The sequence below is a fragment of the Micromys minutus genome (genome assembly GCF_963924665.1).
Source record: "Micromys minutus genome assembly, chromosome: 16".
NCBI classification, from domain to species: domain Eukaryota; kingdom Metazoa; phylum Chordata; class Mammalia; order Rodentia; family Muridae; genus Micromys; species Micromys minutus.
This window is the reverse complement of record NC_137985.1, coordinates 10,196,278-10,220,044: the sequence shown is the minus strand read 5'-3', so window position 1 is coordinate 10,220,044 and position 23,767 is coordinate 10,196,278. Positions and strand designations below refer to the sequence as shown.

Here is a 23,767-nt window from a genome sequence, read left to right as displayed (position 1 = left end):
TTGAGGACTGCCTGGAACTTGTCTCAAAAACAGGAAAAATAAATGAACAGCATATTAAATGGGTGGGAGCTGAAAACACAGGAGACTGAAATTGGATGCAACATGGGAAACTGAGAAGTGAAGACACTGTCATCTGGAGGATGGACAGAATGCAGATGGGTGGGAAAGCAAGACAGCAGCACATGCACAGCAGGCGGTGAGGTACCTCAGACCCGAGTGCACACACTCATTGGCCCCAATACTCGGCAGGTCCTTCTTACTAAGTTCATTGTCAAGAGACACGGTAGACAAAAGCATTGAGGAAGAGTAAATACACACCTTAATATGTTCCAGCCAGTGTGTAGATTCTAAGTTAGACAGCCAGTGAGTTTCCTCAATGTTGGGGTACACAATCTCCTTCAGCTTCCGTAATGATTCTCTCATAACATGGATATTATGAATATCCAGAAAAACGAGTTCTGCATTTTGATAGGCATCTTCACTTTCATAACCTCCCCCCTTTGCCTACAAAAAGGGACACATCACAGAAAATCATGAGTGATAGCCATCTCTAACATATCAGTTACAAAGTTCCATCCTACGGTATACAAAATAAGACCACTGCTTACATATGGAAACCCTGTGGGAAGCATGGGTAGCTCAGGCCACTTGTAATAAACACACAAGCCTCACACTCTTTCTGAAACAGCCTGTACCAAGCCTATGTGGCCCGTACATTAGTTATGTATCATCCCAAAGTGCATCAGTATTTTAAAGAACACTTTCCGTGCATATCAATCCTATCTATAACAAGGATTTTCCTCCAAACTTGCTGAAATAATTATAAATTCCATATAAAAAATCTCATACTAGTCTATCCAAGCTGCTGCTTTTCACATTTCACGTTTAATTAAAAACCAAACATTGTAGCCATACTGACTTCCAAGTAGAAGATTCTGTTGTGACAAAATACTTGAAAAAAGATTTATCTGAGGAGGATTTACTTTACTTCCAGTTTCAGTTTCACTGACAGGCCCCACATTTCTGTAGTGTGATGCTTACTGTAGGAAAGACCATGACAGCGGAAAACCATTCTCCCTGGGTAGAGGGGGTGTCCTAAGCAGTCACCCTGCCTTCTGTACCCCACAACTTTTTAAGATCTAAAGTTTGACTCAAAAAAAAAAAAAATGCATTAACCCAGTGGTCAAGTCAGAAGTTTTATTTCTCAAAATGCTCTCATGGATACACTGCCCTCCTAACAATCACGGTGACAAGATTAGCAACAGTCTGCTTACACTATAAGCAGCTAATTCATTTTAAATTTTAAAAAGTATAAAACAGAATCCTACTGAAATTACTATCCTCAAATCTATCAAAAAGAAAATATATGCTTTTCAAGACAATCTGTAGCAAGGAAAGACAACCTAATTTCCCCAAGTTTAATATTCCATTTTCTGTTTAAAAAAAAAAAAAAAAAACCTGTCTTTCCTAACTCATACATAATCACACTTAGTGGAGTCTTAACAAAAACAAATGAGGATACTATAGAAACTACCCTAATATGATTCTGACTATGACACCTCTGAATTCAACTCCAAACTAACTTTAAAAATTGGTAAGATTTCTCATGTACAGAGTAATTTACTTTCAAGACTGTCACAAAACTTAATGTCAAATGTCAACAGTACTTGTTGACCACAACTTCTGAAGAGTGAGAAGGGACGTGAAGGCTTAACACCCACAGGCTGTGTGACTATTTGGAGGATTGCTGGAGGTTTACAATGTGAGGTCTGGCAAGAGAAGTAGGTCTCCCAGAGCGTCCCCAGGAGTAACTGGCATGTGCTCACAGCACCAGTTACTGATACAGGCTAGATAAAGTCACTAACAAAGTAACCCTAAAACTCAGGATAGAGAAACTTGCAAAGCAATGTTGTCTTAACAAACATCAGAAGATGTAGTAGCTATTATACAAGCCCGTCACAGAATCCACAAGGCAATAGCTCCTTTATAAACTCACTCCAGAGAGAGGAGGGAAATAATAGAGAACCACAGCCATGATGGGCTGTGAATACACCAAGTATTCACATTCTTCATTTATCTTCTTTACGGCAACTAGATGATAAACCAACAGCATGGAAACCATTTAAAACTGAACTCAGTGATTAGCTACTCTAGTAAGTCTTAAAATACCAAGTATAGGGCAGTGTAGCAAAGACTGCGAAAGCCCCAAGGGTTGACTGCTATCAGTGAATGGGAAGCAACATAGTGCAACCCAAGCTAATCAAAGTAACTTGGATCCAAGGATCAGTGTAGCCCGCAGAACAAACCAAACCTAAATCTGAATAAACCTCAGGTTCATCTCAGATTTGGGGACAAAATAAAAACAATCCACCATGTAGTCAGGGAACATGGTAGGAAAAGCTGGACAGGCAAGAGAAGCCCACAGATGGACTCCTAAGACGCACTGAGCATGCTCTGGGACCTGAGTGGGGACTAGAGTGCAGAGGCTGCCACTGGACCTGTGGCAGCATGAAGGCTGCGAGGAGCCAGGACGGTCGGGGGCTCCAATGGGGCCCTGGCTGCAGGAGCAGCTACAACGGTGACCCAGCTAGCTGTGAAAATTTCTGCAACAGAGTACATATGTGGTGCTAAAGATTCTTCCAGAAGGGGGTGAGGAGCAGGCAAACACAAGGTCATCACTTTGCCCCCACCACAGTTGTTGCCTTCTGGTCCTTATTTTGCTCAGAGAGAACTAAGTCTGATTCTTGTTTTTATTCAAGGCACAGAATTTGGAGAAGAAAATCAGTGTTTGCTAGAGAATTTATTTGACTTCTTGGCTATATGGTTCATTTATACATCACATTCTATAAAATATCAAAAAGGATACAAAATATAAAGAAAGATTGTTGGTGAGGAGCAGTGTGTTCAACAGTGTGTTCAGTAGTGTAAAGAAAAATTCATGATAAAGCACATCTGTGGGCGATACTTAGTTGTAGTATAAATGTAGTTCAAATGATGCATAAAGTTTTATAAGTCTATTTTTGAAAATTATAATTTTTGGCATTTAAATTACTAAATACTGAAAGAATTCTGTATTACAGAGTCTTAGGATGAACTTGGAGTTTTAACCTCGATGAGTCTTCTGGTTTAACTGACAGGAAAGTTGACACAATCATCATGCTTTATAACTTGCAATGACTTCGGATGTCAGGACTCCTTCACCTCCTTTAAAAGGACCACTTGCAAAGAGCACGTGTGACTCACGAGGCTCTAAAACTATGCAGATGCAGAGTGAGGAACATTCTCATGAGCTGAGGATGACCACTCAAGTGCCACTCAGCAGGAGGACAAAAAAAAAAATCGAAGGACAGTTCAGTGTGACTGGCTATCAGACATTAAGTGACATAAATTTTCATTGACATAATAAAATGTTGACTTAAAAAGTATTCCATTTTACTTCAAATTAAAAGTTGATGTACAACTACACAGGTTTAGAAATGGAAGCAAAATTTAATGATTCTAGCGGTACTGGGCTGTGTTAACGCATTGTGTCATTTGCTTAGCAAGCCACCTTAACTACTTTTTTTAAATACAGATGAAACAGTCTTTAAATAGCTAACCATGACCTGTGCTCTCACCGACTCAGGTACCATGGTCTCTATCATGACCACTTTCCAAGGCTACTGTTCAGACAAATTCCGCTGCCTTGAGTAACATCAGACTAGTGACAACTAATTACTAAAAAAACCTCACCTTATTCGCAACAGCATTTACACTTGGCCGAGCATCAAATATAAATATTTTGTGAGACTGGGCATTGGAGTCCATGATGGCCTGAAGATACTTCTCATCCTCTTTGCTGCGCTTCCCACTCACTCCAACCATGGGCTGGCTGCAGCGAGTGACTGTGGCTTGACTTTCAGGGTGAATCCATGATAAAACCTTAATGAAAAGACATGGTGACATATACCACTGTATCTTATTCCCAAGCCTCCTAGGGAGCAGCCTCTATTCAGATCCCTGGCACCCTTATTTCTAACTGACTCTGCTTTATAGAGAGTTAACTAAACAGACACTTATCAATCTCACTGATTAATGAGAAGCTTCGTTGTAAAAAGAAGTACATTAAAACAGAGCTAAATAAACCCTGCTTAATTTTTTTTTATTAAAATCCTCGATACCTATGCATTTGCAACTAAAATTATTTCATCTCCTCTTTTGAAATAGTTGTACATGATAAATTTGTAAAGTTTCCTACTTTCTTGGACTCAGTAGGGAAGAAAGCATTTATTGCTATAACTAAAGAATATATAAGGGGCTGGAGAGATGGCTCAGTGGTTAAGAGCACTGACTGCTCTTCCAAAGGCCATGAGTTCAGTTCCCAGCAACCACATGGTGGCTCACAACCATCTGTAATGGGATCTGATGCCCTCTTCTGGTCTGAAGACAGCTACAGTGTAGTCACATATATACATACATACAGAAATATTCTTAAAAAAATATCTAAGATATAAAATGGTAACCAATACACAGCAAATATCTGAGTTAGGAGCCAACAATATTGTTTTACCTTCACAGTTTAAGCTGGTATCTAATATCCTCACATAAATGCTATAGCTTACCACCCTGGACCCATGGATGTACCTACTCAGCCTACTTACTGGGATCCGGCCCCGTGACCTGAAGGATGCCACTCTCTTTAGCTCCTCATCAGGAGTGTTTGCTGGCACAACCAAGAGGGCAGGATATGTGTCACAGAGCTCATAGCGCTCGTTTATCTTTGTTATTCTCCAGCTTTCATTCGGAATTCCCTGCATATGACATAAAACACAAGACAACCTGTCAGTTAAACATAACTGACACTGGGTCAGTAGCCACCTAAGCCAGCTTCACCTATCTCTACTACCCATATCTGACAGCTGTTCTCAGTGACAGACAGGGTTTAGGAAGACATTAGAACGTGAAGATCTGCAGTTACTTGACACCAGATGTAATATTAGTAAGCTCGTTAATTTGTTAGATACTAAGCCTATCTGGTAAGGGCGGAAACAAAGGCAGCAGGATCTGCTCTCACAAGAGCTGTCTTAGGAAGTGAGGAGACTGATTTATATAGACAGGTATACATCCTCTAAAACTTCTGGTCGCTAGCACTCTGTCAGATGTTCTTATTTCACTTCCACTTCTGCAGGCTATAATTACTGGTGGCCTATTTGTCAGACTATCCTCCAGCTCCCACTTTTAAAAATCCAGATAATAATAAAAAGAAATCTTCTACTACTAATACTATTGTGGGGAGTGGGCAGGAAGAGTAAAGACAGGTGCCATAGCCCACTAGAGGCCAGAGAAGTGTTATGGTTATAGCTGGTTAAACTCTGGTTTCCAGGCTTGTGTGCCAAATGCCATCTCCCTAGCCCAAAAGAATCTACTTCTTCTAGTACCTTTAAGACTCTGTGGGTCTGATGTTGTACAGTTATTCTCATTCAAACTGGTTATTTCTCATTAGTCAGACTACTACTAACTTACCTACTGAAACACATTTTTTTTGCATTTTGTGAATTCAAATCCTACCTTCCACAATAATAATTACGTTATCCTGGACAGATTGCTTAACCTTCCCATGCCTCAGTTTATCCATATTATGCAGATATTTAGTACCTTTACATCTTATGTTCAACAGACACAGTCTGTGACAGAGCAGGCATTGCCACGTCCTGACATTATCAGTGAGACCAGTCAGTACCTTCCCTACTAGAGCACAAGCAATAACAGTACCAAAGAAATAACAGAGGATTCCTTCAGAAAGAGCCTCAACAGAGAAAATCACATGTGCCATTAATACTCATCAAGTTTAAATGCATCAAAGTTGAGTGGAAAATATGAGAAGCTATCAACAGTAATACATGTAAAAGTAGAGTGTTTGCCCAGCACATGGAAACCATGAACTTAATCCCTGCAAACACACAGGCAAACACCAAGTTAAAATGTATGTGTACTAACTAAGGTAAGCCAAACGCTGCCCTGAGCACAGGGAATGTATTTCTCTATCCTCTATGAAGAATGGAACTCAAAAAATTGCAGAGCTAAACTAGAAGCAGTAAAGTTATTTTTCTTTCATATACTCTAGGATACCTAAAATGAAAAAAGTTGAATGAATGATATTATGACATATAAGAACATTAAAATTCACACATACTGATCCCATTTTCATCTTTATACTGAGCAAACATTTTTTTAGACAAACTTATGCTCATAAACTAGATAAAGACTCATAGAGGATCATTAGTGTCTTCTACAAAGCAACTCACCAAACCAGATTAGCTTCCAGATAAAACAAAAGGAAGAGACAATGAAAGAACTCCTTGCTTTGATCAACTGTCTGTCTTGAAAATAACACAGAACACGGAGCTGGAACAAAAAAGCACATACCTGCCTTCTGTACTCTAGAAGGGGGTCATACAGTTTCCACCCATTTTCAGGGAATACTTCTTTATACTCAAAAGCAAAAAGAGGCTACAAAATAAACAGCAGTTTAAAAAGACATTTAAGAAAGAAATGAATCAGAAATATGTCCCTAAAGTACTTCTGTTTTTATTTACTTATTTGCAAGAATATTCTGTATTGCCCCTTTTAGTTTATGACTGAAATTACTATTTAATTTACAACACTAAATATCTTTATATGCTTTAAAAAGTAGAGAAAAACACAAAGACTCACTTATAAAACTTACCAAATGCTAACCTGTTTCCTTTAAATATTCTGGTACCTTTTATAGGGTTCATACTAAGTAATAAATGACATCTTCTTAAAAGTCCTTTTCAACAGAAATAACTGGTCCAACACTCGACGGCACCAGTGAGTGGCTCTAAAATCCATACTGTATGCTCTGATATACTGAAGAAGCTTTTTATACATTGGCATGTAAGCTTTTTTAACGTACAACTAGAAAAAAGAACTATGGTGTTTATAAAAATAATTGCCACTGAAGTGAGAAATCCACGCACAGAGCTAGTTCCCTGCCATCCCATTCCGGCTCTGACAGGAATGAATGGAGGTGAATCCTAACATGTGGCCGAGAGAACCCAGCACAGCTAAAATACTGCTACACTAGTAACTGCCCCAAGTTCCTTAATGCCAGCTCCCACCCAGGGGGATTTCACTCTAATGAAGACTACGTAAAGCTTTTATCATAAAAATATCCTTACAAAAGTATTATATAAGCTGTAATCCAGGCCTCGTGGAGCTGTGGCAGGAGAAGCCAGCCTGTCGCAAATAGACACATATACAAAATCCCTCTGTGGTACAGCACTTGCCTGGTATAAAGCCCTAGGTTCAATTTCTAGTTTGCTCCTCCTCACAAGGAATCAACACATACTTATAGAATGTCATTACTAAAATGGACCTTGGGGATAAGATACCCTCTAGCTAAGCGCAAATCAGGAACATAAAAGGGACAATCTGGACAACCTAGCTGAGTTTGTTCACATTAATAATGACCATACAGATTAGAAAGAAACATTTACCAAGCCATTAGACACAGGAAATGCATATTTCATTAGATTCTCAAATATAGATCTTCTTGTTCGCCCCTCTGGTTTATGAGCAAATCGTAAATTCCTGATATCCTAGAAAAGATATAATATCTAATTAAATTACTTTGTTTCTTTTTAATGAACAAATGAGGTTACTTGGAAATGTTGGATAAAGAGAAGGTTTGCATTTACGATGTAAAAACATCTGCAAGCAAAAAAAAAAAAGGGGGGGGGGTCACTGGGAGCAGAAGAAACGCAGGACACTGTACCACACGGCAGAGTCATCCTGCTCCCGGCTCAGCAGGTAAAGTGCTTGCCTCACAGTACAGGGCTGTAGTGTAATTCCCAGAACCTACTGTTTAAAAATAAAAACCGTGGTCAGCTGTTGCCGCCCCTCCACCATGTATGGATGCCATCATCTCACTTCCTCTCTCCTGCTACACAGGACTGAACGGCCCTTCCTTCTTCCTCATTCAACGGCATGCCTACTAGCTGGCTGGAAGCACCCAGACTCAGCCTACACTGGATCACAGGGACTCTCCACATGTCCTCAGCTGGTCCTCATGCTCAGGCAGTGACATTAGAAGTCACATTTATGCTGGCTCTTAGCACCTAGTAAATACATTTGAGATTAAAAATGATTTACAAGTATCCACTTTTACTTAAGTATTTTAACCTAGGCAAATGGTGAATTTACTTTGTTACAGTCTCATTTTTGTTGAGATCAGACCGTGTCCTACTGCTTACTCAGTACTGTACAATATAAAATCATAATATATTTATAATCATTTAATACTGACACTCCATTTTACAAGCGATTTTAGACCTCTTTCCAGGGAAGAAAGACGAGAGCACGAGATGACTGTAGCACAGCCATCCAGCCGGCAGAGACTCTTCAGTGGGTTATTCCTGAGAGTAGAAAGGGGCTACTCTTAGTTTACTGTGCTGAACTGAGATGGCAAAAGGGCACATAGTGGATTGAAATTCTACCAGGAAAACCAAGACAGCAGACTATGGAGAATACAGCTCCTCACCCTGACCTTACTGCTCCCACATCATCTGAAACCTGGCGTGTCAAGCACTAAGAACTCCTGACTGCTCCTGAAGCTCTGGTTGGGCTAGTCTACTCAAATTCCTGACTGCATGTGTGCTCTCCTAGCTGAAACTAACCAGTCATCCCTTGCTGCAGACTCACTTCCTGTGCTGGCTGGCCTCACACCTACTGGTAGCTCGCTCCCTCCAGCACTGGTTTGATTTACTACCTATAGACAGAGACTCTCTCCGCAGATTTCTGAAACTCCCGACATGCACTGTGGCCTCTACAATGGGTGTTCACTCTGCGACTTATCTACATGCCAAGAAATGCACTGAAGCATTTACTATGTGACCTGAGAGTGCATATCAGCAATTAAGACTAGACTAAATAAACCTTCAGCCACGCTACAAGGTTGGTAGGGCTGTATGGCACACTGCTGTCAATGGAGCCACTAACTGTGAATGTGTTACTATTCAATAATTCTGACATCAGAAACACACAAATGTGTTTTTCTGTTTTTAGGGTATAAAACACTCCCTATAAATTTGAAAAACCACAAACAGAGACAATACATAGTGTAGTTCTAATACAAATAAAATCTGTTCTGTCCTATGACATACACATGCACACTGTCCTCCTGCAAGCACCTCTATGACTATAAGGACACTCAGATCACCTCTTTGTTTAACCTCTCTCCAGCAAAGACCCAACTATAACGGTACAGGTCCACAGGAAAACATATCTACAATGATTTCAGAAGTCAGCCGGCCTGAAACTCTTTATACTATTTCTTGCTAAAGATAAATGACCAAGAAGCAAGGTACACTATATACCCGATGGTAGCCATTATATTCAGAACCTTCTGGACATTGAGAAACTACCAGTTACTAAGTCAATAACTCCAACATGAGATTCAACAAACTTTTAAGATCAACACATGCAAACCTTCTGGATACATACTTATGGATACATACTCTTTCTTTGACTTAGGGCACGGGGAGAATGAGACAGAAGTAATGTGGTCTAGAATTGAGATGAGCACCAGCCAAGTAGTGCATACACCTTGGGAGGCAGAAGCAGGCAGATCTATGAGTTTGAGGCCTCCCTGGTCTACAGCACAAGTTCCAGGGCAGAGACCTTATCTTAAAAAAACCAAAAAAAGAGATATATAAAGATGCTGACCATGTCCTGGTACTAAACGCCGTGTAACTTCGGAGCAAATAATGATACTATAAGAATAAACTTTTAGTATGTAATCCACTCATGCCAGTTTCCAAAGACAGGCTCAAGTACTGCTTTCTAGAGCAAATACAACCACACCAGTATTGTAAAGCTTACCTTGCACACAGTCTCCAGGCCGTAAGAGTTTTCACCCCGGCTAGACGCACCACCAATTTTTTCTACTCTACTTATCACTCCAAGAGAAGCATCTAGAACAAATGGAGGGTCCTGCAAGATGAAAAGAAAACGCACAACTTATAAAAACTGCAAAGTGCTTGAATAACATGAACAGGACCATGTGTTTAATATCCAACACCTGTTTGCCCAAAATGTTAAAAATCTTAACCAGCAACTCTTTAATCAAATGCTACCCAGGAGTGAGCGGAGAGTGGTAGAGCACACCTTTAGAACAAGCACGTGGAGGCTGAGGCAGGAAAACTTCCGAGTTGGAGTCTAGCCTGGTCCACAGCAAGTTACAGGACAGCTATGTCTCAATAATACGTCAATTAACCAGAGGTAAGCAAACATCCCAAACACACACAAATATACAGACGAAGCCTCACCCGTTCCATGCTCTTGAAATACAATCTGTAATTTGTGACAGTCAGCGTTCCTCGTACAGCACCAGTGAATGGACATATGTAAGTCACATCTTTGGCTGAAAAGACAAAATAGTCAGAGTTTACTTGACACTATGTGCTATTAAAAATGGATCACACATTTTATAATTAATTTGACTGCTTGGATAATTGTAAAAAAAAAATCACAGAATAAATGATGTTAAAAAAAAATCCTTCAGAAGCTTAATCCAAACTTTCAACTTTATCTTAATCTGAGAACTGTAGTATCCCTGGCTGTCCTGGAACTCACTTTGCAGATCAGGCTGGCCTTGAACTCAGAGATCAGCCTGTCTACCTCCCAGGTATTGATATTAAAGATGGGCACAACCACCACCTTGCTAATTCAAGGATTTTAATCTTAGGATATTATAAATTCTCTCCATGACATTATTAGGGCAAAATATCAGATTCCCCCAAGGAAATGCAGGTCAGTTCTTAAGAGTCACAAGATTCTACAAACTCCCAGGGGAGGGTGGGGGAGACAAAAACCTACACAATTTGTAAGGCACTAAAACTTCCTGACTTTGGTTTTATATTAATCAATTTGAAGGGCTGACGATTTTGTATGGGATCTGAAATGAAACCAGTCTTCTAACAGTTGTCCCACACTCTGCATTAAATCTCTCAGGAAGCGTGAGGTACATTTTCTTAATTTCCGATGCGTGTTTTATTTAGAAATTTCTGAAATTAAACAAGTCCCATCACAACATAAAGACAGATTTTGTTTTCATTACGATCTTATAGCTTAAATTAAAGTTTCCTCGGTGTCACTGAAATGGTCTGGATGACATCAGACCCAGTTTTCTTCTGTAGGAAAAGCAACTGGCGTTCTCATCCTGTGGCATCACGGGACGTCCTTCTTGCACTCCCTCATTCCTAGACAGGGAGAGAAGACACTGGCAGATGCAAAGGCCTACACGTATCCCCACTGCCGATGCCTGTCTCTGCTTTCTTCTACACACCCTCACTGCAGACAGAGAGATCCTTTCAGCTGCTTAGTTCATGAAGTACTTTTCACCTGTGCATGTGTAATTTAACCTCAATCAGATGTGTGTGTGTGTGTGTGTGTGTGTGTGTGTGTGTGTAAATCTATTTGCTAGCAACTTTTAGATGAGATTTTCAATGTACAGAAAAGTAAAATAAACTGTTCAGCATTCTGGAACCAATAATTATTATAAGACAAGCATAGTTCTCTTGACTAAAAACATTCTTTCTCCATGAACATTAGGCTATCTCATAGCAAAGCTAACCCACTAACCTAGCACAGTCTTAGTATCTGACTCCTCCATTAAAGCTGAGTAACTGAAGTGTGGGAATACCAGACCATAATATTCTGAGACAAGTAACCCCCACAGCATTCATTTAATGCTTCTACTACCATTTCTGCTTTTATTACACTTATTTATTTGTATGTGTATATGGGCAAGCATCTGCCATGGCCATAACACACACGAGACTTCTTTGTCATTGTTAACTATGTGGAAGGATCTGTGTTAATAAACTCAAATGCCTGCATGTGCCGTAAGCAGGAAGAGGGTTAAAAAAGAGCAAAAGCACTCCTGGGGCGACATACAAGATAAAGAGCGAGTCTGCGGTTAAGAACATTTGGGACAGGATGCATGGGATACTTAGGCCTGGTTCAGAGACAGAGGCACTTCTCTACATACAGGAAGGTGGAGACTCATGTTGAAACACAAATTTGTACTCAATAATCCATATGTGCGTAAACCTACTAATGAGATATAACCAATGGAAACAATAAGCAATAAAGAAACTGGTTGTGGGTGAAGTCCCAGGGTACAGGGACAGTACAGGAAAGTGGCCAGTCGACAACCCTTTTGTACGGCCATACGCTATGATGGAGGCAGCAAGGGCACGGACTGTAGAATAGCAGAAAGAAACCATTATGGGCTGAGCTGTGGTTTATTAGCTAAGAATCTCCCTGTGCTCCAGTTTCCTCACCTACCAAAGCAAGCTAATGTCTTTCCCACAATATAATCTTGAAGACCATTGTGGTAACTACTCCCATCACACAGCATCCACAGTGCTAATGTATGAGAAATGGTGCTTACTTTATTTGCTACGAAACATCTTCCTTCACCCTCCTCAAAATCTATGAATACTGCTTTGTGAACAGCATAACAAGGGCACAAAGTGCAGCTTTGCTGATCACAAGTATTACACTAGGATACAAGCTCTGTCCACCACATAGATGCGTGCTCTGCAACGAACACCAAAGACTTCACCCAAAACACAACCGGAATTTGATCAAGGAAGAAAGTTACAAAAAACAGAAAATAAGACGTTCTACTTTAATAAAAATCACTTGTTTAATGCTGTTAGCTGGTCAACACAGTGGCTGAATGCAGTAATTCAAAATAATAGAACTGTGCTTCACAGAGTTCAGCAACAACTGAAAGAGTAACACTGAATTTGTACATTTCTCTCCCAACAGCTCTGGGTCTGGGCTTGCAGTGTGCAGGTGAGAGGCTACAGGAGAACGTGCAATTGTGCAGACAGAAAGGAACAAACCATGAAACAGCATTACAGACCCATGTCTTTAATGTTCTCTCCAGGAAGCAGGGCTGGTTCCTCCATTTCTGCTAATTTGTTTGCCTCCCTCAGGACCTAGATGGGGATGTGTAAGAAAGAAACACACTTTATTCTAAGGCTATTTTTTTCATTCACATTTCATTTTAGACTGTTAACTTTTATTTGAAATTATAATCTTACTACACTAACTTTAAATCAAATTATATAAACCACATACAATTCGAAACTGCCTTTTTCTAAAGTATTTCCTGAATGCCTAAGCATTATAAAATCTTGCATTCACTAAAATAAGCTGCATATTTTCACAATAAATCCTAACCAACAGAAAAATAAAATAATTTTTAATCCTCATTTAATAGGTCCAAGTGGCAGTGAACTTACTTAGTCCTAAAGCTTAAAAGAGTGCACTGGGTCCCATCATAACAGTAGGAAAGTCCAAAGCCCACCCACTTCCAATAAACCACACCAAGGGTGCAGAGCACATTTACAATCTGTGACACTAGATCCTTGTGTAAATTACTATTTAGAAGTCTTAAGTGATACCGATAACCTTATTAAAAGGGGAGTATTACATTAAATCCTGACCCCAGGAAACACGTTCCATTTTTCCAAAAAGCAGATACAGAATCAAGGTCATATTGTCAGATGCCTCATAAATAGTAGTGTGTACAAAAGTGCCAGTACCGCCCTCTTGGCCAGAGATGTGACTCCATGCAGTGTGGTAAGTGACTAATGTAGTCATAAATGGTCGGAATGCTGAAAATAAGTCACTATAGAGAATTAGCTCTAAAGGATATCTATACCCCACCCTGCCAATCCTGTGTCCCTCCTGACACACACGCACACGCACAAACTATTGTACACTAAAAGCATAAGACACTATATATGACCTATATGGAAACTCTTTACTAACAGATAAGAAGTTTTTCTTAACTTTAAACTGATCTAAAATTAAGCTGACTCAGTAAGAGTGATAAATAATAACACTTCATGTTACTGATGAACACTCTGGCCTCAAGTGCGAGTATGAGCCAGTCACTTATTACTTATGGCATATATACTATCCTAAGACAACGAGAGAAGCCTTTACGCCAGTGGTCTTCAACCAACAACCTAATGTTGCGACCCTTCAATAGTGTGGTGACTCCAACCATAAAGTTATTTTTGCTGCTATGTTATAACTGTAATTTTACTACTGCTATGAATCATAATGTAGATATTTTTGGAGGCTTACCTAAGGGGTCTTGACTCATGGGGTTGAGAACTGCTGCTTTATGCAGCGCTTGTGACAGGAGAGGCACATTTTGTTTTTAACTAAAAAACTACATTTTTGAACCAATTCTGTTTTTAAGTAGTGAGACCTGACCACAAGTAGACCAAAACAGTTTAAAATTAAGCTTATGCCCTACTTTATTTTGATTAGCCCACTAGTAGACAAAAGCAGATATGAACCATGTGTTGGTTAGCATTAATAAGGGGAGCAGCAAGACTTACACTCACTGTTACTAGCAACAAGTAACACCTGAATGCACATGTTCTTCTGACGCTAACCAGAAAGACAGTGCAATTAGCACAGCACTCACAGATGATGAAGATAAGCCCTGGAGATATGCCTTTAATCCAGTGTTATACGAAAGATAACAAGTATTTTAGAACCTTTGCAGATCCCTAACCTTGACATGTCTTCATGTATTTATTAAAATAAAAAAGTTAATAGTCTCAATAATTCTCAAAATTTCTCAATGGCAAAGAATTTCATTACTGAAGATATTTATATTCTCTTCCATGTCTGAACGAAACCAGGAAGAATATGCTGCAGACACTTGAACCCAGACTTCCATCTTTCAGAACTTTGAAAATGAATGGCTACTGTTTAAAAAGAAATTCTGAAGAAAGGGTAGAATTAATATACAAAAATGCATTTTCCACCACTCATGGCTAAGTGGTTGAGGAAAAGCAGATGAACCCACAATTATACTACGTGCTTCAGTGCTTCACTGACATGGTTAATTCTGTAGAAATAAGATATAAATACTGGAATACTTTTCCTGCAGAACTGAATTTAATGGGGAGAGCACTGGTTTGACCGCTAGCCATGGCTGTCAACAACTATGTCTGGCAGAAACTAAAAGCCAAGCTGCTGGGCACTCCTGTGAGGAGGTGGGAAGCCCCACCCTTATCTGAGCCACACCTTCTGATGGCAGCCCACATAAAAGGACATAGAAAAAAGAGATTTTACTTTGGGCCTGTTCGTCCTCACTCTTGCTGGCAAGTTCATGTATTCCGTTGATGAGGCATTCCTTCACTGTTGGGAGGATCTACTTCTTCCAGACTCTAACAGACTAAAGACAGCAGTTCCCTCCAAGTTCTCTGGACTTCAGCAGCAGACAGGGAGTGCTGAAGACATCCAGTCGCATAGACTGCACAGCTACCAGCTGCCTTTCCTTAGGAGGCAGCCTACATTGAACTACTAGGATCATGGCCTGTAAGACACTCTAGTAAATCCCTTTAAACATACATTTTCATCCGATCAATTCTGTTCCTTCAGAGAACCCTGACTAATGTAATTGGCAGTACAGTACAGTACTGTATTAGCTATGAGCCTATGGACATACTAACTGAGATGCTATGTGGAAGTGACTAAACTAGAAGTCTTAAGAGATCATTTACACACAGCACTTACAGCAACGGTTGGCTATAGTACATTCTCAATGCATGTAGCTATTATTCCATGTTACTACGGAATTAATCAGGAAAATCATATCACAAAAGAAATATTACCTTTAAACAAAATATTTAAATGTACTAACTTAAGGAATAAATCATTCATTTTTTAAAATAATAAGTAAACATTCAAATTTACTGACCTTATCTAGAATAGTGTCTTAGTTACAGATTTACTGCTGTGGACAGACACCATGACAAGACAACTCTTGTAAGGACAGCATTTAATTGGAATGGCTTACAGGTTCAGAGGTTCAATCCATTATCATCAAGGAAGGAACATGGCAGCATCCAGGCAGGCTTGGTGCAGGAGGAGCTGAGAGTTCTACATCTTCATCTGAAGGCTGCTGGTGGAAGACTGACTTCCAGGCAGCAAGGGTGATGGTCTTAAGCCCACACCCACAGTGACACACCTACTCTAACAAGGCCACACCCCCTAATAGTGCCAAGTCCTAGGTCAAGCATATACAGCCATCACAAATAATTCGGGTGGGCTTTGAGAGTTTTCTGTTATCACCTATCTCATTATTACAGGTTCTACTGATAGTGCTGGGAAGATACTGAACAGTAAGGATATCATCAGTACGTTCAAGCAGCATACATACCCTCAAATCAGGAGAAAAGTTGTCTGCAGAAGTTGAAACAGAATCTGATGATATGGCAGAAGCTGATTTGGTATGAACTGAGCTCTCTGACTGACAAGTGGAAGCACTGCAAAAGATAAAAACACAGGATGGTTGGGAAATGGGGCTTTTTTACTAGATACTCTATGTTTACCTTTGAGATGTTATCTCTTTACCCTGCCCAGCTCCCATTTCCCCTGCCCCTCCTCCAGTTGCCTTCACAAAGGTGCACTCCCTTCTGATCCCCCTCTCTAACCCATTGCCTTGTCATTCCCCTACATTGTTCCTCTGGAACAAAGGCCTCTTCTCACATTGATGCCAGACACTGCTATCTTCAGCTACATATGCAAATGGATCAATAGGTCTCTCAATGTGTGCACAAAGGTTGGTGTTTTACTCCATGGGAGTTCTGGAGGGTTTGGTTGTTGATAATGTTGTTCTTCCCATGAAGTTGCAACCCTTTCAGATCCTTACATCCTTTCTTTAGCACCCTCATTGGGGTCCCCGAGTTCAGACTGATGGTTATGTCTCTAGCATAGTCCCTGAGGGGGCATCACTGTCTGGTTCCTGCCAGTAAGTACTTTTTGGGATCAGCTATAGTACTTGGATTTGGTGACTGCATATGTAGTGGATCCCCAGGTGAGGCGGCTTCTGAGTGATCTTTTCTTCAACCCCCGTTCTTCTATTTGACCTTGTATTTCCTCCCATAAGAGTTTTGTTCTCTCTTCTATGAAGGACTGAGGCATCCCCATTTTGGCCTTCCTTCTTTTTGAGCTTCATAACGTCTGTACATTGTTTCTTGGGTATTGGGTATTCAGAGCTTTCTGGGGCTAGTATCTGCTTATCAGTGAGTGGATACTGTGTGTGTTCTTTTGTGACTGGGTTACCTCACTCAGGATGATAGTCTCTAGTTCCATCCATTTGCCTACAAACTTCAAGAAGTCATTGTTTCTAATAGCTGAGTAGTACTCCAATGAGTAAATGTACCACACTTTTGGTATTCATTCATCTGTTGATGGACATCTGGGTTCTTTTCAGCTTCTGGCTATTATAAATAAGGCTGCTATAAACATGGTGAAGCATGTGTCCTTGTTATATGTTGGAGCATCTTTGGGGTATATGCCCAGGAGTGGAGGAATAGCTGGGTTTTCAGGTAGTACTATGTCCAGTTTTCTGAGGAACTGCCAAATTGATTTCCAGGGTGGTTGTACCAGCTTACAACCCCACCAACAAGGAGGAGTGTTCCTCTTTCTCCACATCCTCGCAAGCATCTGCTGTCATCTGAGTTTTTGATCTTAGTGATTCTAACTGATGTGAGGTGGAATCTCAGGGTTGTTTTGATTTGCATTTCCCTGATGATTAGGGATGTTGAACATTTCTTTAGGTGCTTCTCAGCCATTCAATGTTCCTCAGCTGAGAATTCTTTGTTTAGCTCTGTACCCCATTTTTTAATAGAATTATCTAATTCTCTATAGTCTATCTTTGTATATACTGGACACTAGCCCTCTATCAGATGTAGGACTCGTAAAGATCTTTTCCCAATCTGTTGGTTGCCGTTTTGTCCTACTGACAGTGTCCTTTGCCTTACAGAAGTTTTGTAATTTCATGAGGTCCCATTTGTTGATTCTTGATCTTAGAGCATAAGGCACTGGTGTTCTGTTCAGGAAAATTTCCCCTGTGCCTGTGTTCTAAGCTCTTCCCCACTTTCTCTTCTAATAGTTTCAGCGTACCTGGCTGCAGACCAATTTTAAGTGTTTGATTTATAACTCCAATAGTTATTGCAACTTGCATTGTCAGCAGATTCTGGGTTGCCTTTTCAATAACTTGTAGAAAGACATAAAAATTGTAGACTCTGTTATTTAAGAGTTAAATATGCTTACTACTCAAGTCTGATTATACTCTTCTAGTTCTCAAAAACATAATTTGGATGAACTCCTTCCTTTTATCCATTCGTCCATGTATTCATTTACTTATTCACCTGTAGGACATCCATGGAGAAGAGCTGGTGAGATGACTCAGCAAATAGGTCAAATAGGAAAACTAAGGCCATTTGTGGCTGATGAAGCCATGAATTTATGGGGAAGAGATCTGTTACAGCAATGGGAAAACACAGATTAGCATTCCTCCAACTTGAGAAACAAACCATAAAATAAAGGATGTTCCTGATGAATGTATTATAAAATGTTATCAAGAACAGTCTGAGAAGGTACAAATTATCCATAAACCAAGACAGCAGAGGCTAACTCTCCAACTTTATTTGGAGGCACGACTGTTGAAAAACCACCAACAACAACCTTACCACTAAAATGGTGGACTGACCAACCAGTTTGGATAGAGCAAAAAAGCCTATGACTAAAGAATTTCCAGGCATTGGGAACAGGTAGTCCAAGAGCAACTGGAAAGTCAACACACAGGAGAGTCCATCAGCCCTTGGAGCTCTCCGATATTTATCACTAAAAAGACATCTGTCAATTGGAGAACGTTAAGGGACCCAAAAGCAATTAGTAAAATCACTGTAGCTTGGAATCTCATGACCTTCCTTGTTACCCAAGGAATGGTCTATCATAGAGATTGATTAAAAAGATTGCTTTTTCACAATTCCTTTACAAGAACAAGAAGATAAAGATATGCCTTCACAGTGGCCACTATGCCAGCCAAAAGGTATGAGAGCCTTCCCATAATGTTGAACAGCCCTACCTTATGACAATATTTGATGCAATAGCCACTAGAAATAATTGGTAAGTAGTTTCCTCAATCCATAATTTACCATATGCATAATATCTTACTGGCTGATTCAGATATAAATACCTTTGGAAAAATGTTTAATAAGATAAAGAGAATTTTTTGCCTTGCTAGGGATTACAAATTGCTCTTAAAAAGAATACAAAAAGGAGATTCTATTAATTACCTAGGATGTAAAATAAGTGTTCAAAAGATCTGACCACAGAAGGTACAAATCAGAAGAAACCAATTAAGAACCCTTAATGATTTTTAAAATTGTTGGGAATCATTAATTGGCTAAAGCCCACAAACAGATTAACTACTCAAGAGCCAAGTAATAATAAATTGAAATAATCAAAACTTACAAGGTGATAAAAACCTAAATAGTCCAAAAAAAATTATCAGCTGAACCTGAAAAATAATTGGCTATGGTAAAAAATTACAAGATGAACTTATAGATCATCTTGATCCACAGATGTCCTGTATCTTAGTAATTATGCTTTCTACTCTCATTCCACAGGAATTTTTATGCTCAGAGAAGACTGTGTCTTAAAATGTATATTTTTAGCACACAAAAAGAATACAAAGTTAAAAACCTATATAGAAAATGTTTCTGAATTGATTCTGAAGGGAAAAATGAAACTTGGTCAATTACCTGGGACAGAACCAGTTGAGGTTGTGGTACCTTTTACTAATGTTGATATTACCTCATTATGGGCAGAAAATGAGTGCTAGCAAAGAGCCTGCAGTGATTTTGGGGGGAGAAATTAACAAATACCCAAAATGCAAGCAACTTCAATTTATGTAAAGAACCAAATGCCCCCTCCCTTACATTATAAAGGGATTCCAATTTCTGGAGCTCCTACATTTTATACTGATGCAAATAAATCAGAAAAGGCAGGCTATAGGTCAGGGGGGGAAAGCAAGTAAAGTGGCTTAGAGACCGTACAATTCAGTTCAACAATCAGAGTAATATGAGTTTTTTAAAGATTTATTTATTATATGTAAATACACTGTAGCTGTCTTCAGATACACTAGAGGAGAGCATCAGATCTCATTACAGATGGTTGTGAACCACCATGTGGTTGCTGGGATTTGAACTCAGGACCTCTGGAAGAACAATCAGTGCTCCTAACCACTGTGCCATCTCTCCAGCCCATAATATGAGTTCTTATTATTAGATTTTGCAGAATCTCTTAATATAGTAACTGACTCACAATATGCAGAAAGAGTTGTTTTGCATACAGAAACTGCTATTTTCTGGAATTATTCAGGATGAATCCAAATTAGCTTCACTATTTATTCAACTACAAGTTATAAGAAACAGAAAACATCCATTGTATATAACACACATTAGGTCACACATGGGTCTGTGAGGCTCTCCAGCACAAAGCAGTAATGGAGCTGACCGACTATTAGTAGTTGCTAGAAGCTTCAGAGTTTCATGAGAAATACCATGCTAATATCAAAGGTTTACAAAAGATTTTTCGCTCACTTGACAACAAGCCAAGAAAATTATAAGGAAATGCCCTATTTGTTTATATAACAAAACTCTATTACCTGAAGGAGTAAACAAAAAAGTACCCCGGAAGGCAAATAGATGTGTTTTCATTTTGCAGAGTTTGGAAATTAAAGTATGTGCACCATACCAGAGATACATATTTAGAATTTCAATGGGCAATTGCTTTAAGTTTTGAAAAACCTGATTCAGGAATTATACATTTATTAAAAGTTGGCAATTATGGGAATGCCTATACAAATTAAGACTGACAATGATCCAGCATATGTCTCTAGTAAAATAAAACATTTTTTACATATTAGAATATAAAGCATATCACAGGTATACCACACAATCCGACAGGACAGCTGTGAACAGATCCAATTATACTTTAAAAATTATCCTAACAAGCAGGAGTAACAAAACCCCCAGAGATAGATCACACCGTGCTTTATGGACTTAGAAGTTTTTAAATGTGACTGAACAAAAAGAACAGCTGCAGAGAGACACTGGCTTAGGGGATCTGATGAAGTAAATGAGCCTGTTGAAATTAAGGAGTGTCCTAACCTCAGAATGAAAGGCAGGAAATGTGTTATACTGGGGAAGGGTTTGTGTTTGTTTCTATAGGAAAAGAAAAGCTGTGAATTCCTTTCAGAAGGATAAAAGTCAGATCATGACAAAGGGAGACTTCTAAAGATCTTGGCTGCAGACAAAAAAAAGTCAGGAAGACCAACTTGTGTTACTGATCCCTCTTGCATGGGAACTGTTGAGACTGGCTGAGACGTGAAAATGTCTCCAGACAGGACTTCAGACAGAGTCCTCATGACCTAGTACACATCATCCTCAGCTATACAGTTCAGACTAACTTGTAAAGAAACACAGATGCCTTACCTGCTCAGAGAGCAAAGAATTGTCTGTGGCTGAACTGTACACAATGCACATTCCATACATATGTTAATGCAGAAATGTGTATTACTTGTCAAAGTTTGTGTTCACAGAGATAAATAACCAAACAGCAGCCTTGAAAAGATTCACCTGGAGGATGCTCGAAGAATGCTAAGACACATGTATTCCAGCATCCTGCTTCATCCCAGCTCAGCCTGCTTCAGTAATGTTTCCTCAAAACTCTGCATCCCAGAAAACTTCTATATGGCCGGTTACATCACCCAACATTACAGACTGCTCCAATCAAAATGTCAGTTAAGCTCGGAACTTTCTCAACATACAGAGACTGGACAGCAAATGTTATAACTTCCTTAAGACCGACCTACATTTCAATTTTCTTAGGGATGGCATCAAAATGAAAACAATGACCCAAATCATCAGAAAACAATTTTAAGAGAAGGAAGCCTCCATTCCCAAAGGTGAGATGCGTAATTCTTTGGTTGTTAAACACATGACTATTGGTCACCATTTAAAGCAGTGAATACAAGTTAATAGTCTTAGGCTGGAGACAAATAAAGGTTAGATTCAGGGACTTCTTTTTCTTCCCTCTATCCCCTTCTTTCTCTCCTATCTAGTGTTAGAGAGGACAGGAGGAAGAAGGGATAACAGAAAAGGGGGAATATAGGATTAATACGACAAAAGGGTAGATTACTGAATCTACTTTTATACCAAAGAGTGTCAACAAGACAAATACATTGGTATCTTTGTACACTGATACAAATTACGGTTACATTTGGTTACACTGGTATAGAGCTTTGTATACTGATACAAATTTAGGATCATATTTTGTTTGCTACAACATACTAAGGTATTGCACCTATATAATTTATTTAGAAATACAATTTAAATTTTAGTCCTTGAAAACTGTTATTACAAACTGCTTAGAATATTCAAGAAATACAAGTTAATAGTTAATCAAACTTGTGGTCATCTTAGATATTAATTAATTATAGAAATATGCTTCCTAGGTTGAAAGATAATAAATAGCTAAAAGCAAGCAATGTTTGCTATTCAGATGTACTATAGACAATCTTCAAAACACTCAGAGATCCAAAGACTATGGCATTTAAAGACGTAAAAAGGTTTTATGAAATTGAGACAGGTCTGCTCCTGGCAGCAACTCCATTCTACTTCAAAGAAGATAATGCACACTGAAGAACCTACATAGTAAAGTTTGCTTCAAAAGTGGCAGACTTGCCACTAGGGGAAAACTGTCCTTGCTTCAACTGTGCAAAATGGACAGACAAGACACAGGAAAACTGACTGCTAAGCTTTGTCAAGACAGGGTAAGCAGTCATTCATAATTCCTGCTCCACAAAATGTCTGTCAGACACTTGGGCTGGAAGGATGAAGACAGATGCTCCATCCACACAGAGAAATCTCGGGGGACTGTCCAGACAGTCATTTCTACAGTTTTGGAAGCTGCTTGCTCTGCACTTCCTGCATATTCAGGTAATATTTATCCTTCTCAGGTCTCTAATGAGGATGAAGACTAGATAGTTAGAATCTCACAACTAAGTTTAACTTGTTTAGGATTTTTATTTTTAAGTTAAGTCTAAGAAGATGTTGTAGGCTGATAGTGCAAATTATAATAAAAATTGATTTAGGAACAAAACTTTGAACTTGATAAAATAGGACAGATAGAAGAATACTTTCTCAAGGATGCCAAATATATATGGACTGGATATTATGAATGTAAATAGTACCTGATAGTCTTCATAATTATTATTGTATATAGCTTGTTATTAGAAAAAAGAAGTCTTTTTAGACCAAAAGGGAAAATGTTGGCATGATGTTATTGTGCACTATGTAAAGATTATCTTTGTATTATTCAAATGCTGATTTCTATGGCCCCATATCTGGTTGCAATCCAGAAATGGCACTGTAATGATCATATACAGTCTTATGCTTCATGTGATGATTTGTGAGAATGCTTTAGAATCCCAAAGCATGAATGACAACCTCCTTGTAAAAGTATAGCATTCAGTTCAGAGTTATGTGAAGACTGGTTAGTGCAGTACTAAAATTTTGTTCACTTAATATTCTTTTAAAAAATTTATTCACATGCTGTTTGGGGAATCTTCAGCAAAGACATGTATAGCGTTAGAATTTTTGAGGGTGGAGGGAGCTCATAACATACAATGCACTATATAATACTATTTTACATGAACGACAACTATTATAATTTTTTTAAAAACTGAACATTTAAAAATCAAAGAGTTATGCAATAAATTTTCATGAATAAAAAGTTTACTACAAAGATATGGCAACATCAAAGTACACAGAACATCCAAAAAAACTAGACATGGTTCAGCAAA

At 39.0% G+C, this 23,767-nt stretch overlaps 1 protein-coding gene across 2 annotated transcripts in view; it reads right to left on the bottom strand.

Moving 5' to 3' along the window:
- The window catches only part of MTMR2 (myotubularin related protein 2), a 57,704-nt gene that overhangs the window by 10,173 nt on the left and 23,764 nt on the right, over positions 1 to 23,767 (bottom strand). For both annotated transcript variants that reach the window (XM_080929791.1, XM_080929792.1), the window contains 9 exons: positions 16,268 to 16,373; positions 12,938 to 13,013; positions 10,329 to 10,423; positions 9,883 to 9,993; positions 7,500 to 7,601; positions 6,406 to 6,489; positions 4,641 to 4,790; positions 3,733 to 3,921; positions 319 to 504 (listed from right to left, as the gene is read on the bottom strand). In XM_080929791.1, coding sequence (XP_080785917.1) covers positions 319 to 504; positions 3,733 to 3,921; positions 4,641 to 4,790; positions 6,406 to 6,489; positions 7,500 to 7,601; positions 9,883 to 9,993; positions 10,329 to 10,423; positions 12,938 to 13,013; positions 16,268 to 16,373 — 1,099 coding nt within the window. The remainder of the gene's footprint in view (positions 1 to 318; positions 505 to 3,732; positions 3,922 to 4,640; positions 4,791 to 6,405; positions 6,490 to 7,499; positions 7,602 to 9,882; positions 9,994 to 10,328; positions 10,424 to 12,937; positions 13,014 to 16,267; positions 16,374 to 23,767) is intronic.